General features: G+C 38.3%; 1 protein-coding gene across 1 annotated transcript in view; it reads left to right on the forward strand.

The window, feature by feature from the left end:
* Window positions 1-18,559, forward strand: part of LOC129186057 (sodium- and chloride-dependent taurine transporter-like) — a 40,028-nt gene that overhangs the window by 3,047 nt on the left and 18,422 nt on the right. The window contains exons 2-3 of the mRNA XM_054783890.1: window positions 13,615-13,845; window positions 13,953-14,087. Coding sequence (XP_054639865.1) covers window positions 13,617-13,845; window positions 13,953-14,087 — 364 coding nt within the window. The 5' untranslated portion in view covers window positions 13,615-13,616. The remainder of the gene's footprint in view (window positions 1-13,614; window positions 13,846-13,952; window positions 14,088-18,559) is intronic.

An 18,559-nucleotide genomic window follows, 5' to 3' on the forward strand; every position in this document is an offset into this window, starting at 1 on the left:
GAACCGACCGTGATAAGTGAATTTCGGCAAAGTAGGATTCAGTATATAAAGTGGTGTGAAAAAGTGTTTGCCCCCTTCCTGATTTCTTTTTTTTTTTGCATGTTTGTCACACTTAAATGTTCCAGATCATCAAACAAATGTAAATATGAGTCAATGACAACACAACTGAACACAAAATGCAGTTTTTAAATGAAACTTTTTATTATTACCGGAGAAAAAAAATCCAAACCTGGCCCTGTGCGAAAAAGCGATTGTCCCCCTCGTTAAAACATAACTGAGATTAATTGATATCCATCAGTCTGGAAAAGGTTATAAAGCCATTTCTAAAGATTCGGGACTGCAGCGAACCACAGTGAGAGCCATTATCCACAAATGGCAAAACCATGGAACAGTGGTGAACCTTCCCAGGAGTGGCCAGCCAACCAAAATTACCCAAAGAGCACAGCGAAGACTCATGCAAGAGGTCACAAAGGACCCCACAACAACATCCAAAGAACTGCACTTGCCTCGGTTAAGGTCAGTGTTCATGACTGTACCAAAGGAAAGACACTGGGCAAAAACGGCCTGCATGAGTTCCAAGACGAAAACTACAGCTGAAGAAAAACAACATTAAGGCTTGTCTCAATTTTGCCAGAAAACATCTTGATGAGACCTTTGAGAAAATACTCTGTGGTTTGACGAGACAAAAGTTGATCTTTTTGGAAGGTGTGTTTCCCATTACATCTGGCGTAAAAGTAACGCTGCATTTCAGACAAAGAACATCATACCAACAGTAGAATATGGTGGTGGTAGTGTGATGGTCTGGGGCTGTTTTGCTGCTTCAGGACCTGGAAGACTTGCTGTGATAAATGGAACCATGAATTCTGCTGTCTACCAAAAAAATCATGAAGAAGAATGTCCGGCCATCTGTTGGTGACCTCAAGCTGAGACAAACTTGGGTTCTGCAGCAGGACAATGATCCAAAACACACCAGCAAGTCCACCTCTGAAAATGAAGATTTTGGAGTGGCCTAGTCAAAGTTCTGACCTGAATCTTATTGAGATGCTGTTAGAAAATGTGTTTACAACCTTCTAAATACAGTTAACATTATTAGAGCCCTCTAGACATGAAATAACACCCCTATAGTCACTTATACACTCCTATTACCCAATATAGTAGACATAATAAGAAAGAAAATAGGATAATAGGACATCTTAGACAGACATAAGACCTAACATAGACTCACACAATATCATTGACAGCATACTTCATGTGGTGGCTGTTGTCTCATCAATGTAACGTTACTGACACCCAGTGACCGGTGTAAAAAACTACTGTAATGCCGCTGTTTGTGGTTAAGGAGATAGTCACGATGCACTTCGATGGTTTTATTAACAGGCAGAGAACACATATGGAGTAAACATTCACACAGGAGCTGCTGTCGGGCACAACTCATGCTAGTCACTCCCGTTCTCCACACTGCTAACCATGCTAACACTCAGCTAACCACAATCAACTCTAGCTAACTGACGTCACACACATCACTTACCAGGCCCCACCTTTTTAAGGTGCACACAACAAGTCACAGATTTTATGCTACATATCACATCTTTTGTATGCTTTATATTTGTATTTTAATTCGTTTAACCATTTTTATGCTTGGAAATGCTTAGTTGAGGCCAATAATACGTACAATTTGATTAAACATGCATATTTCTTGACAAATAATAGTTCATAGCCAACCACGAAACAGCGATCATTATATTTACATTATTAGTTCAAGCTCAAATCGTGCAAAGCTGGCTAGGTCTTATATTTGTGTTCCTTTCGGGATGATGGAGAAGCCAATAATTCAAATAAATTTCTTGACATGAAAATTTAGTTTAATTTGTGTGAACCACCAGATCCAGCAGATGGAACAACGTTGCACTTGGCACACACCTTGTTTGGTGCCCCCTACTGGACTGGAGCAGAAAGAAGAGTATTGCGTGACATTTTTTTTTATCAAACCAAGTATCAAAGAGACTTTTTCAGGCTAGTTGAGCCTTAGAGGGGATATACAAGTAGTCCTAAGTTGAATTCACAGCAGGACTTCGGCTCTGTCTCTGTTGTTCCCTGCTGTGTTTCTAAACTAAGTCGAGCATTATCTGGCGTTATTGTTTGGCCTTGGCTGAGTGCTTTTGTTGTTTCCCTGTTAGGAGTTCAGACCATCGAGGAAAAGAAAAGTTTCATTTCCAAAGCAAACGACTGACTTAAGGCACATTTCCACCAAGTAGCCCAGTTTATGGTTTGGAAGTCATCCGAGGTATGTAGACAGCGGGACATCATAGCGCAGTGACACAGTGTAGACAAAGAAGACGAAGGCCACGCAGTAAAAAAACAATGGAAAACAATATTCTCATCCATCCAGGTCTTTGTATTGTCAGGGCATTGTCGTTTCGCCTCGCATCCTGTCCTATCTAGTCAGACTAGAGCTGTCCTATCTAGTCGCTGAGCATGAACCGATTGATTGAGAGTGGAAACGTTATCTAAGAGAACCTGAACAGTCCAGTTGCTATCTATCACACCCTGATACATACCCAATCTTTCTACTTGTTTTTTGTGCTGTGTCTCAAATGGAATACTTATGTCAGTACACTACAATAGTTATACTTGTTTAAACTTGTTTAATCCCTTGTTTATCGCGGTTAATTGGTTCAGCGAAGTAGGTTTCCTTATTTATAATGGAATATTTTCATAGAGTATAGACAACCTGTTTGCGACCTTCTAAATGCGGTTTTTAACATTATTAGAGCCCGAAGTCAGCTGGGATAAGCTCCAGCATGTCCCCGCGATGCTAAGAAAATGGATGGATAGAGCCCTCTAGATATGAAATAACACCCCTATAGTCACCCTTACACTCCTACTACCCAATGTAGCACACATAATAAGAGAAAATAAGAAAATAAGAGAAACATTTAAGGCATGAATAAGACATAATAAAGACTCACACATGTTAGCATTGATAGGGAGAGTTCCTTGTTGTTCGTTTTTTACTTCCTGTTCTATACAGTACTTCCTGCAGTGGCTATTGTCTCATCAATGTGACATTACTGACACCTAGTGACCAGTGTAGAATACTACATATCATAATTTGAATGCGTCTCCTGAATGCCTTATGCTGTATTTGTATTTTAGATACTTCATTTAACCATTTTTATGCTTAAAAATGATTAATTTAGGCAAAAACATGTAAAATTAGCGTAACTATGCCTATTTAATAGTAATACTAGGCTGTAATCAACCACAAAACAGTGATGATTTAGTAATTAATATATTTTTGAAAAACCGTGATACAGTGAAGCCACGAAATTCAAAGAGCGACATGGCGACTATTCTCTGTCCGCCAGAGGTGTGGAGTCCAGTCACGTGACTTAGACTCGAGTTAGACTCAAGTCACAATTTTGATGACTTTGGACTTGACACGATCTTGAAACACTTGCAACTCGACTTGGACTTTGACATCGATGACTCGGGACATGACTCACGTACTGAGTAAAACGTGCCCCCATTCCAAGTATTCAACTAACGAGCTTGTTATTATGTGTTTTCCAGCAAGACAACATTATTTTCCCACAGAATCTGCCTCATTGAATGCATCTTTTAACGTCCAGTGAGGTTTAGGAATAAACAACGAATGTGTGGGTGACATGAATCCTGAATACTTTGCCAGCACTTTTTTCTTGTCACACTGGTCTTGCTTTATTTTAAAAATATATAAATTCAAAATGCATTCATTGTCAAATTTAATAAGTCGTTACATTGTTAAAATGGCATTTTATTTGGGAGACATTAATTAGTACTTATGACTTGTATGGACTCGGAAATTTCAAGCCTACGACTTCAGACTTGACTCGACCTGTCTTGTCATGACTTGCACGTCTTTACTTGAGAATGTACCAAGCTCCACCCCTTTAGGGACCCTACCTCTGTGCTTGGTCGCCCAACATAGGGTACCAGAAAGTGGTTGGGATTGGTTTGATCTGTTCTGCTTGGTGGAAAGGAGGCTTGTGTTAGCTTGTGTTAGCTTGTGTTAGCTTGTGTTAGCGCTTGACTGGACTGAGGACATCACCATGGGCCTTCTGGGCAGGAAATCATTAGGTCTCAAGGTCTCGTTTTTTGTTGATAAAGCAGTGACAATGCTTTTTTTTGACTCATCAGTGAACTTGTAATTAAAAGGCAATGCAGAGGAAGGAGGAGGACGAGGAGGAGGGCAAAAAGTAGAACAGAGGATGATGATTGTATAGTCGCTCAGCCCAGTGGAACTAAACACGGCCTTAAAATAGTGAAGTGTGTTATATAAGGGCTTTGTGTGTGTGTGTGTGTGTGTGTGTGTGTGCGTGCGCACTGACTGAACTCACTGAATGTAAGCTCACAGAACACACACACTTCATGCGTTTTCTCACGGTGGTCGTTTCTCTCTGCAGGTCTTTTGGGGGTCAGCTGGTCGTCCAGCGTTGTACGACTTCACTGCTATGCTCAGTGGGCTTGTGCAAAATTCCCCGTTTGAAATTTCAATTCAATCCATTTGAAGAACTGGAATCTGAATTGAATTGGCTCCACCCCGACAGGATGCCGAATTCATTACTGGAATTGGAATTAAATGCAGTGCAATTGAGAGAAATGCCTGACAGCAGGCGTGTTCAAAGATATTCTGGGGACGGCCACATGGTGAAAAATGAAAGGATGCAACTTTTCCACTTTGATATGTAGCTATGCTAACAAGTTACATATAGTACAGTATTTCAAAAAAGAAAAAAAACAGCATCTCAGCTTTGTCATATAGGCAAAAAAATCTATTACCAGCGTCAACTTCACTCTTTTTTTCCCCATTTTTTGCAGTTGTTTTTACTTTTGCAACTATTTCAACTTTCTTCTCAAATAATCTTTTAATTTTAAGAATAAAAATAATTTTCTATAATACTTTTTCTATAATAAATAATTTTCTTTCTGTAAAATTATGACTTTATTCCCATAAAATGATCATGTTTTTCCCAACCTAATTCTCCAAAAATTACAACTTCATTTGTTTTGTTTTTCATAATGTTACAAAATGACGTTTTTTCTGCCTCATAATAGTACGAATTTATTGTTGTAAAACTTGCAAGTTTTTTTTCTCATTTTGTAAAAATATTTTGACTTTATTCTTGTAAAATTACAGCAGTTTATTCCAATTTATGATGTTGTTTTTTTTAAATTTTCCAACTCTTTTTTTATAACCTTTCTTCTTGTAACTATGACTTTATTGCCATAATATTTTCATTTATTCTCCTAATATTCTAACTTTTTCTTGTTTTGTTTGTTTCTCATATTACAACTTTTAATAAATAACGTCTTTTTTTTTTTTTACATTTCAACTTTATGCTACTGAAATCATATTATTTTTCCTCATATCATTACGACTTTTCCTTGTTAGATTACAGCTTTTTTCCTGCTGATGTTCCTTTTTTTCTTGTTAAATGATATTTTAAAAAAAGATATTTATAGAATGTGCCGCTGACCAATTAAAAAAAACAGCCGCCGGACGCAAACGGCCCCTGGGCCGCGCTTGGGACATCCCTGCCTCATAGCCAAGTAACTGTAAGAATTTGCCATGTTTAACAAAGGTTTTGGCTTAAATATTTAAAAAAAACTTTACACAAACTAAAATTAAGCACAAATTCCCTTCATTTTGAATACCTGATAAAGTAAAGCATTCTGGGAAATGAAGTATTGCAGCAATTTGAAAGTTATAATACATCAAATGTTTCATAGAAGATGTTTTTATATTCAACTGTCGATGAAAAACACTTGCTTTAATTAAAATACAACGTGTACGTGAGATTCATCGTAATCATATTTCCATCAAATATGTAAAACAGTCATGTGTGGAATATACTGGAACCAAAATTATCAACTGGAATTTCAATTCTGCTTCCTTCAATTGGAATTTCAATTTTAATTCTACTTCTTATAATTGGAATTTGGGAGACATTTGCAATTCAACGTCTGGCTGCTTTGGGCTCGCGCTACATTTTATGCGCTCATCTTTCATCTATTTCATGTTACGATGTCTGCCAGCTTTGATTGGCTCCCTTTTAAAAAGCCAGAAAGCGTATTTGTTCATTTTGACTTGTTTCACATTCTATTTTTTAAAACTTGGTTAAAAAAAATGTGTTTCACGTTGACAAAACAGATAAATCAGTGAAATTGTCGAAAAATTTCCACCAGCCTTCAAAGACGCTTTAAAGTTGCACAAGTTCCTGTTATGATTCCTTCTTTCTCTCTGCATCAGCCACAAACATAATGGAGTGTGAACCATTGTTTGAACCTAACACACACACACGCACACGCACACGCACACACACTCTTTGGTTATCAATTAACCAACAAGGAAGCAGGTCATAGGTGTGTGAGATCATTAACTTGTCTGAGGGAACATGAAACACATTTAGATGTCTTGATGGTTTATAACAGGGGTGTCCCAAGTGTGGCCTGGGGGCCATTTTGTGGCTGCTTTTTTATTGGCCCGCAGCACATTCTAGAAATATAATTTAAAAGAACATGGAAAAATCCTAAATAATTTTACTAGAATAATATAATAGAATAAAGTCAAAATCTAACAGGAAAAAGTTGCAATTGTATGAGAATAATGTCGCAATATTACATTATGAGGCAACATTTTTAAAAAATTTAAGAAAAAAGATGTTTTCAAAGTTGTAATATTATGAGATACAAACAAAACATCAAATAAAGTTGTAATTTTTGTAAAATTAGTTTGCCGGAAAAGTTATAATACGAGAATAGGAGAATAAAATCAAAATAGGATGGCAATAAAGTCATAATCACCCGAAGAAAATTAAGTAAGTTCAATTAGGTGGGAAATTTTTACAAAAAACAACAGCAGAAATGGAAAAAACTGTTGTAATTTTACAAGAATAAGCTCTTAATATTAATGAGGAAAATAATGTAATTTTAGTCACATATAGTACCCTTTTATATAAATAAAATACTCTTTTTTAAAAGTTATAATATTGTGAGAAACAAACAAAACAACAAATACATTTGTTACTTTATTTTATAATATGAAGAGAATGAAGTAGAACACCCCCCCCCCACCCCCCCAGAAAAACCAGCCAAGACCATAGTTCATACAAATTCAAATATCAAATACTATTCATACAAATATCAAAGTGGCCCTGCATCCTTTCATTTTTTACTATGTGGCCCTTAATGGAAAAACTTTGGACACCCCCGGTCTATAATATGTCCGCACCCTCCCACCCAGATCCCACACATAGCAGCCTTAGCTGCTGTTGTGCACTTTTATTTCAAACCATGACGTGGCAAACATCAAAGTAGTAGTGAAGCTACAGGTTACGGCCATAAAGTGTCGTGTTTACATGCACGGGAGAAGAAGCAGAAGAACATCCTGTGTCAGTTGGAATTAGTCAAGAAGATAAGGTAGGACGGTTGTCACTGTTCTCTTCTGTCCTCCAGCACATCTCTGGGAAGATATGTCTGCTTATCACGTCTCTGTTGTCTTTAACGTGTCCTCGTTAAAAAAGGACAGCACAAACATGAAGGCAGCGATGTCCTCCGTCTTATTAACTGATACGAGAGAAGATACACGTTATTGACGTTGACGTCTGTTAAAAAGATATATTTAGGAGCCGGAAAGGGATTGAAATGTTGTGCAAAAATAGCTGGAACTTCACTTTGTTTGGTGTTTATAGTGAGAAATGACAGAAGCGACCCAGAAAGTGCGACCCGCAGGCCATTTGCGGCCCGCAGCGCGTTTTTGTTTGTCTAAAAATACAATTAAACACGAAAACAGCAATAAATGTAATGATAAACAGCTGGAATGTTGATACCAAAGGCTCTGTCCCCCTGTGCCCTTTAAGGATATGTTTAATAAATAGATATGCCGTTCCAAATTTTGGACATGTTCAAAATTTCCGACGGCCAGCTTTGGATAGCGATTGGCGGTACTCATGCGTTAAATCCCAATCCCACCCCTTACCTTATCTTCTGAATCCAGGGGTAATGTGTAAGTGCTAAGGGGTGTACAGCGCTAGAAACCAAGTGTGGTCGGAGACCGGACTTAAAACGAAGGGGCAGGCGGCGTTTATTCGGATACCACAATCCAGCGGCAGAGCGGAGACCGAAAGAAGCAATGTAAGTATTCAAGCATAACATTGATTTTCACAGTAGTGTCACTCATGTTTCATTAGATATTCAATCATGTAAACAATGGTTGAATTGGTTGGAAAGACAGGAGGAGACCAAGGCCAAAACAGGGAGGCTTTTCAACCTGATAGGGGCCGCACGGTGGCCTTGTGGTTAGCATGTTAGCATGTTAGCATGCCACACAGTCAGGAGATGGGCAAGATCTGGGTTTGAATCTCGGTTGGGCATCTCTGTTTGGAGTTTGCATGGGTTTTCTCCGGCTACTCCGGTTTCCTCCCACACAGTTAGGAACGTCAGGTCAATTGGCGACTCTAAATTGTCCATAGGTATGAATGTGAGAGTGAATGGTTGTTTTGTCTACCTGTATATGCGTCCCGCGATTGGCCGGCGACCAGTCCGTACCTCGCCTCTCGCCTGAAGTCAGCTGGCATCGGTTCCAGCATACAAGCGACCTTAGTGAGGATAAGCGGCATGGAAGATGCTTGATGGGGTTTATACGTTTGTTGATGTTCATAATGTTTGTTATATAATTTCTATTTCATGATACATTTTCTGTTTTTATAAATGTTGTCACAGCGCTGGTTGTAAGCTGTTGTTTATTAGAGTTGTTGGTTGTTTTGCAATAAATGTCACAGTTTGCAAAAATGTGTTCCTTTTATTAAAAAAAGGTGACATGAGGAAGGTTATATAACGCTGAAATAATGTAGACATGTATGTACCTTACAGTTACCACCTTTATACCCTGTAAACCCAAATAATTTAGCAGTAATTAAAAAATTTGATCGAAACGGCTGCCTAACTTTTTCTTTTTTTAAGTTTAACATCTTAAATTTTTGGATCACTGTATATTAAAAATATAAAGTAAGTAGTACATTGTTTTTTAACTGTACTTCAATGAACTAAATTAACTAAAAACTATAATTTCAGAAAGATACAACATCTATTTATATGTCTTTATTATTTTGTCATGAAAGATTTCATGTACTATTTACTGGCATGCTTTTCAAATTTAACAGTAATAAAAAATGTAAGAATATAAACTTAAAAGGTTTGGCAACCGTTAACCTCAAATTTGTAATTACTAATTAATGATATATTCATTCTTCAAATGTGTTACTCAGCACTTTAAGTGCTTCCCACCAGAATATTGTAATGTACCCTTGAGTGGAAAAGACTGTAAACTTCACATTTTCATTTCAGTAAAATTTGCAACAATTTACATTTTTTTTCTAAAACAGTTCTTTTTCAACAAACCGTTCTTTTCCCACAAACAGTTTTTTTGTTCCACAAACAGTTTTTTTTTCTCAAACACTTCTTTTTCCAAACAGTTTGATTAACAAAGTCAACAGTGAGCTGACATGAGGCCATTACACGCTAGCATTGAGCTACATTGCCAACTTGTTTTTTAAAGTCTGTAGTCTGGGGGAAAGCTTACCATCCTCAAGCCCCCAGAATTATTTTCTGCATGAACTCCAAGGTAAGTTTCACATCTTTGGGGCAGCTAATGTGTAATGCATATATTAGTCCAAACATTACCAGGACGGCTTCTCCAAAGTTTCCCAATGTTACGATCTCTTGACCCTCAGTGTAGTCCAACAGGCCATCTGTGAAAGACGGACACAGTGCCAACTCCACCACATGTTTTAACTCCATAAGCACAGCCCACGACAGGTCACCCTCAGGCGCTTTACTACCAATAGGAACAGGGAGCAACCTAAGATGCGTGGCATTTTCATGGGCATTGCCTCCAATAGTTGCCCTCACTAGGAACGATTTTGGCAATTCGGTCGGTTGACTTTGTCTGTGTGCTGGTACGAAAATGATGTTATTCTGTGGTTTAAATACTCAAAAGAAAAGAGCTTCAACCTGATCGTTTCTTTTAAGCAAAGGGCTAGTTCTGCAGGAACTTCACCCTCTCAGAGGTCATGCAGCAAGTCTGGAGGGAAACCTGATACAGGGTGGAAGTGCTGCAATGATTCACTAAGGACACAGGCTCCCTTAACACCAAATTTACTGCTAGTAGTCTCAGGATCCAGTACCTGTTGGACAAGCAGATCATGACTCTCTTTAGTCGTCATTGTAAACAACTCATCCCCAACTCCGTTTGGCTGAAATTGCTCGGTTGTAGCCAAACAAAATCTGCAGACATAATCCCCTCTGAACGACTCCATAAAGCCTCCTAGTCCATGAGCAGCCAGATCGTCCGCAGCTTCCAGGTTTTCAATAGGCTCACTTAAAAGGTGATCAGTATTGTCTGCTGAAAGTACAATACTGTGCGCTGGGAATTAAAAGAAAAGGAAACGTTTGCACGATAATGTGGGTAAGTCACTGCTTTGTGTAATTTTAAGCGTATTCTAATGTGGCCAAATACAACAGAGTTCATGCCTTTGCTCTGGAATGGTCTCAGAACCATGATTCCTTGACAAATGAGCAGCAAGAGAAGTAAGTGACTGAAAAGCACAAATGCAGTCATCATAGAGACACGGTAAGGGGCTAACTTTTGAAAAGCAGCTGTGTTGTAATCTATGATGTGTGTATACTTGTAGTTGTGTCCTGGTAGTAAAGCCTGCTGCAGCACTCAACTTGCAATGCAATGCCAAGCCCTTTGGAAGGGTAAAGATCTGCAATAAAAAAAAGTTAATTAAAAAAAAAAAAAGTCAAATGACAGCTATTTATTGTCCGGATTGTCCGTCTATTCCTACATTTTAAACTTGTTACTTTTTGAAAATCCACAAACACCTTATTTCTTTCAAATTTGTATTCATTAAATGTAAATGACATCACTGCATTGTATTTGTCATTTGTTACCTTGGCTCATGTGTGCTGACACAGCTGCTTTGTGCACACAAAGACATTATGGGGGAGCTCAATTCATTTTAACTTTGGACTAATAAACAAATTTAAAAAACGAGTAAAAATCCACAAAACCTCATCATCTCTAAGAAAATGATCATATTAAGACGGAATAGAAGGACCACACACAAAAAAATATTTTTGGAGCGCAATGATAATAAAGTAGCAATAATATCAGATTAAAGTTGTAATTTTATAAAAATAAAAGCATAATAATAAGTTTAAAAAACTTAGGAACTGTTACTAATCCCAGTCTCAGTGACACAGCCTGAACGTTCCATGATGCAAAACAGCAGGCTCGGATGAGTCGAAGGGTTTGTGTAAGAGCACTTTTGAATCAGGCTACACTTTCCTCGTGGTAACGAGAGTGCACCAGCTCTTCACCGGGGCTGATTGGGCAGGACACGGTCCGTAGTCACAACTCCCCCAGACAGGTGCAGCGGTGTCGATAATCTTCATCCACACACTCCACGAGCTTTGCTTCTCTCGAGTTGTGGTTCTTGCTCAAATGACTCCCTCATGGCCCTCGTTCCTGGCAAGTGGAGCATCCCCCATTTTATGCACAGATACTTGCCTTGTGGAAACGTGTGTCTGGGCATCTCGTTTTCTGCACGACCTATTTATCTGTTGACTATTCCTCACATTTATTACTGGACGGAATTCAAGTATGCTCGCTCAGTCACCTGTCCAATGCTTACACAGTATTTTGGTAAATTATGACAATGAGCACAAGGTGCACGCCAAAAACCACGTTTTACGCGTAAGCCAGCATCCATTCAACCTTGTCCACTCACAGCTAGCCTGAGCCTTGTGACTTGAGTGTCACTGTGTTGCACTGGTTGCGAGTGATTGGACCTGTGTTTTGGACTGTGTTTTAACATGAGACAGGTGATTGAGTGAGCCAAATACCTGGATTCAGTTTAGCGGTAATGTCCGAGAGGATCTAACAGGCTGTGCTGCGTAAAACCAGCTTTTCAACGGACTCCACAAAGTGACACGTTTGGAATAATAGAGATCAAAGCTCAAGGAGCGGTGCGAGTGAAGACAGCGACACTGTTGCACCTGTCTGTGGAGGGTTGTGGCTCGGAGCACGGACAGCGTCCTGCCCAGTCAGCCCTGGTGAAGAGCTGGGTCACCATACAGGGGAAGTAACTGCGGTTAAGTGGTGCGATAAAGTGGAGCCTACTAGATTCAACAATGGTAATAATGTACACACAAGTGGGGCGTTGCTTTAAAGATCAACATTATTAAGTCTGACATCTTTGGTATGCTTTTATTCAAAGTTGATATCAAGCACATTGTTTAGTGTCCTGGCCGTGGCCACGTAACCAAGACAGGGATTAATGATGGTTCCCAATTTATACTAATACTATAATACTAATACTATACTAAGCACATTGTTTAGTGTCCTGGCCATGGCCACGTAACCAAGACAGGGATTAATGATGGTTCCCAATTTATACTAATAATAGCATTCCAAAGTAATAGTGCTCCAAATATAATATAAAAACGAGCAATGTGGAGCTGCGACTGTTGTGATGAGGCGATCGGCGTGGCTTGGCTTTTTTAAAGATGCGAACTGGATGTAGATAGACTTAATTCAGACGTGTTTACGTACTAAGCAGACGTTCCTCAGGTTTTTGGCTATTCCGTAAAGTGGGCTGAATGAAGACATTATTCGTGGTCTCACTTTACAATAAGGTTGAACAAAATACAGTAGTTCCTGAAGAACCTATGAAGAACTAATGAGTAAGTAATGAGTAGTGGTTAGGGTTCGGGTTTGGTAGGGTCGTTCCTCAATTTTGTGTACCTTATTGTAAAGTGTTACCTTATTCGTACCTAAGCAGACGTTTCTCAGAAGTATGTGGACGTTAGTCAGTGTTCGAGCTACCGTCTATGCCATAGCCTCTTTGACGGCCACGTCTGGCCCATGTACTTGAAACATAAGAACATCACCAAGACGCTTGACACAGAAGGCAAGAGTGGCTCGCCGTTGTGCTCAACAAAAAAATTTGAGCTCTCCCGCTTTGGTAAAAACGTCCTGCGTTCATCCACATATTTTCGTGCAACTGCATTTTTTCCCTGCCATTTTGAGAGCGAATTTGACAAATTATTTTCTCGAAAGATTGCGATCCGACTGGGAAACTTCGAGCTATTTTCATTCAATGTGCATGCCAGCGAAAATACCGTAATAAACTCAAGCAAAGCGCACACTGCCGTAATGAACTAAACTTTGATATGCTTTCATGCCTTCATAAGAGCCGCATGACAACGGTCAAAGAGTCGCACGGCCGCGGGTTCGCCACCCCTGGTCTATGGGCAAAAAAATGAGAATTTACCGCCGTGTGTGTAAATACATGTTCCAGATGCTTTGTGGCTTTTTGCAATCGTACCTGATTGATTGGAAGTCAGGATGTGCTGGTGAAGCCAGACTGGTGCTGCTGATTTGGGCTTTAGCTGGTCTGGCACTTAGCATGCGCTCTTTTCATTTCATGTTGATTTGATTTTGCCAGTACAGCTGATCAGCAGTGGAAATGAGATTTACGCCTGTCGTCAACTGTCTTCTGTCCTCAGAAATGGCTCAGAAAGAGAAGCTCCAATGCCTGAAGGACTTCCACAAGGACACGCTGAAGCCATCCCCTGGTAAGAGCCCCGGCACGCGGCCCGAAGATGAGGCTGAGGGCAAACACCCCCAGAGGGAGAAGTGGGCCAGCAAGCTGGACTTTGTTCTGTCCGTGGCTGGTGGATTTGTTGGTTTAGGGAACGTGTGGCGTTTCCCGTACCTCTGCTACAAGAATGGTGGAGGTAAGGCTTCTTCTATGAACACAAGTTATGGGACAGCGAAGTTCCGTCAGGGAACTGAAATAATGAAATTGAGGATTGCAACTCTCCCTCTTGTGTGTTTGTTCCAGGTGCATTCCTCATCCCCTACTTCATTTTCCTGTTTGGTGGCGGCCTTCCAGTCTTCTTCCTGGAGGTCGCCCTGGGCCAGTTCACTTCGGAAGGTGGCATCACCTGCTGGGGGAAGCTGTGCCCCATCTTCACTGGTACGTCGCCCAGCCACCCAGTTAACCTGTCCCTTTAATGCAGGAATGTCCAAACTTTATTTCAGCGAGGGCCTGCATAGTGAAAAATGAAAGGATGCAAAGGCCACTTTGATATTTAGACAGCGACATGTAGATATGCATACTGTAGTTAAGTTATAAATATTTCAAGAAAAAAATGCTTCTCAGCTTTGTGATGTAGGTGAAAAAGACTATTATTAGTACAAAGTTTGGTGTTTGTTTTTTTCCCCATTTTTGGTTTTGGTTTGGTTTTTATTTTCCAAATATTTTGACTTTCTTCTTAAATAATCTTTGTAAATTTGTGTTTCATAATATTCAGACTTCATTCTCATAATAAAATAAAACAAAACAAAACAAAACAAAACAAAACAAAATAAAATAAAATAAAATAAAATAAAATAAAATAATATAATATAATATAATATAATATAATATGATATGATATAATATAATATAATATAATATAATATAATATAATATAATATAATATAATATAATATAATATAATATAATATAATATAATATAATATAATATAATATAGTATAGTATAGTATGATATAAATATTAACATTTTCCACGACCAAATTTTCCAAAAACTTCAACTTTATTTTGTTTCTCATAATATTATGACTTTTTATTTTTAAATGGTATATATTTCAAGTGTGCTACTAAAATGAGATTATTTTTTCTCAAAATATTACGAGTTTATTCTCACAAAATTGTGGCTTTTTTTCGTTACAATACAACTTTTGTTTCTTAATATTTTGACTTTATTCCCATAAAATTACAGCTTTTTTTCAGTTTCTGCCGTTGTTATTTTTACATTTTCAAACCATTTCAGCTTTCTTGTCGTTTTTTTCCTCATAATTCTGACTTTATTCCTGTAATATTTTAATTTTATTCTGATTACTTTATACGTTTTTTCACAACCTAATTTTCCAAAAATGTCTTTTGGATTTTTGTTTTTCATAATATTATGACTTTAAAAAAAATAAAGCCTTTGTTATTTCAGTTTTATGCGACTAAAATGATGTTAGTTTTCCTCATAATATTACAACATCATTCTCATACATTGCAGTTTTTTGTTCATTTCTGTTGTTGTTTTTTAAAATATTTTCTAACTATTTAAACTTTCTTCTTGTTTTCTTCTCATAATTATACTTTATTTCTATAATATTTTGACTTTATTCTCGTATTACTATAACTTTTTCCGCAACCCAATTAGCCCAAAATATTGTTTGTTTTTCATAATATTATGACTTTAAAAAGTCTTAATAATATTTAATCTTTAATATTTAAATAATGTTATTTTTCCTTATTATGTTACGATGTTACTCTCATGAAATTGCGACCTTTCCTCATTAGATTAAAACTTTTTTTTCTTAATATTTTCTCATAAAATTACAGCTCTTTTTTTCATTTCTGCTATTGTTTTTTTCCCCCAACTATTTACATTTCTTGTTGTACATTTTTTTTCCTCATAATTCTGAATTTATTCCCATAATATTTTAACTTTATTCTCGTCACATTATAACTTTTTCCACAACCAATTTTTCAAAAAAATGCTTGTTTTTCATAATATTACAGCTTAAAAAAAGACATCTTTCTTTATTATAGATGATTTCACTTAATATTTTGACTTCATTCATGCAAAATGAATTATTAAAATATTATAAAATGATATTCTTAGAATGTACCGCGGCCAATAAAAAACAGCCATCGGCCACAAAGGGCCCCCAGGTCGTACTTTGGACACACCTGCTTTAACAGAAGGAGGACAGCATTATTTTGTTGTTTGTGGCTAGCTAGCTTCCTGTTGCTACCTCTGCCATGTGGTAACTTACAAAGCAGCAACACGTGGTGGTTTAAAGCAGGACGAAAGACTTTGAGTAAAGCGCATATCACGAGCGAAATGCCCATGTACTGTACTTTGATGAATGTAGCCACACTCTTAAACTTGGAGTGCCCCAGGGCTCATCACTTGGTCCCCTTATTTTCTTTGCATGTTGCTCAAGATTCGCTTTTTCTTTTGTCAGAATCGACACACAACCCAGCGACCGTACACAAAGTCCCTTTTCAAGCACAAAATCAATAGAATGCATACCAGCGTCAAAGTCTCATGTTGCTCAAGTTGTTCTTATCATTCCTACGTTCCTGCATTCAGGAATGTTGTGTGGGAAGCAGTGGACTAATATTAAAGGCCACAGAGTTCCCAGTTACTCTTTCACTTGAATCGTCCTTCTCTTTGACCTCCTTCCCCGCACAAGCAAGTTAATGTTGCACCTGGCCATCACCTGCCGAGCAGCGCTGGGCTACTGTGACTCGCCCGTCCCCAATCAGACGGCTGACGCTGTTGCCAGGCAACGCATTGGCCTTCCTTGATTCCGACTAAATCGCTTCTTCCCAGAAACGTTTTTGATTTTATTTGGTTCCTCGTCACCCTCTAAGCCTCGTCTGTCTCGTCATTTGGCTTCTCCTCCCCTCCCCTTACCCCGCCGCGCCGAATTGGGTTAATATATTCTCCGCCTACGTCTGCTCTGTCAGGGGAACGTTCCAGCGGCGCCTCTTCAATATTCATGACGCCTATAATTGCTCTTTACAATATTCATGTCGCCCAGCATTCAGCCTAGAGCTGTTTCATCATCATGACGCTTGTTTTAGTCCTTTGATTTCAATCCGCCTGCCTTTTTCCTCACACACACACACGCACACACACACACACACACTCTTACACACACTTACACCCTAACACGCAATGTACAGAGTGTCCTGGATCACAGGTTGCCAGGGCAACAGCGCGGCAACGCATCAGCGAGAGAGATGGAGCGGGGCGAAGAAAAGAGGCAGCAAGCACTCTGGGATTTGGAACAGAGAGAAAAGATTCTTATACAGTGGTATACAGCAATTTTTCCCACGGGAAATACATCGGCACTTTGTGCTTCGAATTTCGAGGCTTCACTCCATCACGGTTTTCCAAAATGATATTAATTAATAAATCATGCTGTTTTGTTGTTGAATGCGGCAAAAAATATGCACACTTCAGCACATTTTACGTATTCTTTTTGCCTAAATGAAGCATTTTCAAGCATAAAAATGGTTAAGGCTACGTTCACACTGCAGGGTATGATGCCCAATTTGGATTTTTTGTGAAAAAACATTTTTTTAATGCGGTCATTCATATTACGAAAAAAATGCGACTTGTCAACGTGAAGAAGTTTCCGTGTGTTTCCAGACGTAAATATTGTCGCAGTGTGGGTGCGTGTTTCTGGCAATTTCAAGGATTTTGGCAATGGCAGTTTGTGGAGAACTTGCTGTGACGTCTATTTCGAGGAGCGTGTGGTTGGCAGCAACCGTGAGCCGCCTCACTGACACTTTTTAAAAATAATTTTTGGATGACAAGAAGAGCTTTTGCCTACCTTTTTTCAAGTCTCAGTAAGCATGGCAATACGCGCCTTTCGATGACGTGTAGGTCGGATACATGCGACCTGGCCGTTCGTACTGCAGTACAGATGGCATTTATATGTACTGTACATGCAAATGAGAAAAAAATCTGAATTGTGCCGTTCACACTGACAAGTTACATATGAGCAAAAAATATGTATTTTCTTTAGTCTTTTTATTATTTTGTAGAATGCATTTAATGTTATTTTTAGTTATTTTTGTATTTAGTTGTAAAACTTTCATGTCATTTTTGACTAGCTGTCTGCGACCCGCCCAAAATGGAAGCGCAACCCACTGACCTGTTATGGAGAATAATTACAGTTTTACATGCAGAAAACAATATTGTACGGTAACCAAGACGATGTACGAGAACCGAGACAAAACTTTCCCAAAATTTTTTGGCCGCAAACCGAACCATACGGAAATTGGGCCTTGAAAAATTGAGGCTTGATTGTATGCGTTGAATGAATGTGTCGCTACACATGTGTAAGGGTTACACCAATACAGACCAGCAAGGGCCACATCGTGAAAAATGAAAGGATGCAACTTTGCCACTTTGATATTTTGTAAAGAAACACATGTAGATATACAAAGAAGTTACATATATTTCAAGAAAAAAGTGCATGTCACCTTTGTCATGTAGGTGAAAAAGCATATCATTAGCATCAACTTCAATCTCTGCTCTTTTTTCCCGTTTTTGTAAATGTTCTTCTCGTAACATTTTGACTTTATTCCCCTGATATTACAACTCTTCCCCCAACCTAATTATCCACAAATTGCAACTTTATTTTATCTTGTTTGTTCGTCATAGTACCACAAAAATGACAAATTTTTTCTTTAATAATTCAACTTTATACTAAAATGACGTTATTTTTCCTCATAAAATTAGGGTGGAGTGTTGCAGTGTAAAATTGCCACTTTTTTTTTGTTAGAATACAACTTTTTTCTTTTTAATATTTTGACTTTATTCTCATAAAAATTACAGCTGTTTTTTTTATTTCTGCTGTGGTTT

Source organism: Dunckerocampus dactyliophorus, chromosome 8 (genome assembly GCF_027744805.1).
Source record: "Dunckerocampus dactyliophorus isolate RoL2022-P2 chromosome 8, RoL_Ddac_1.1, whole genome shotgun sequence".
Taxonomy (NCBI): Eukaryota; Metazoa; Chordata; class Actinopteri; order Syngnathiformes; family Syngnathidae; genus Dunckerocampus; species Dunckerocampus dactyliophorus.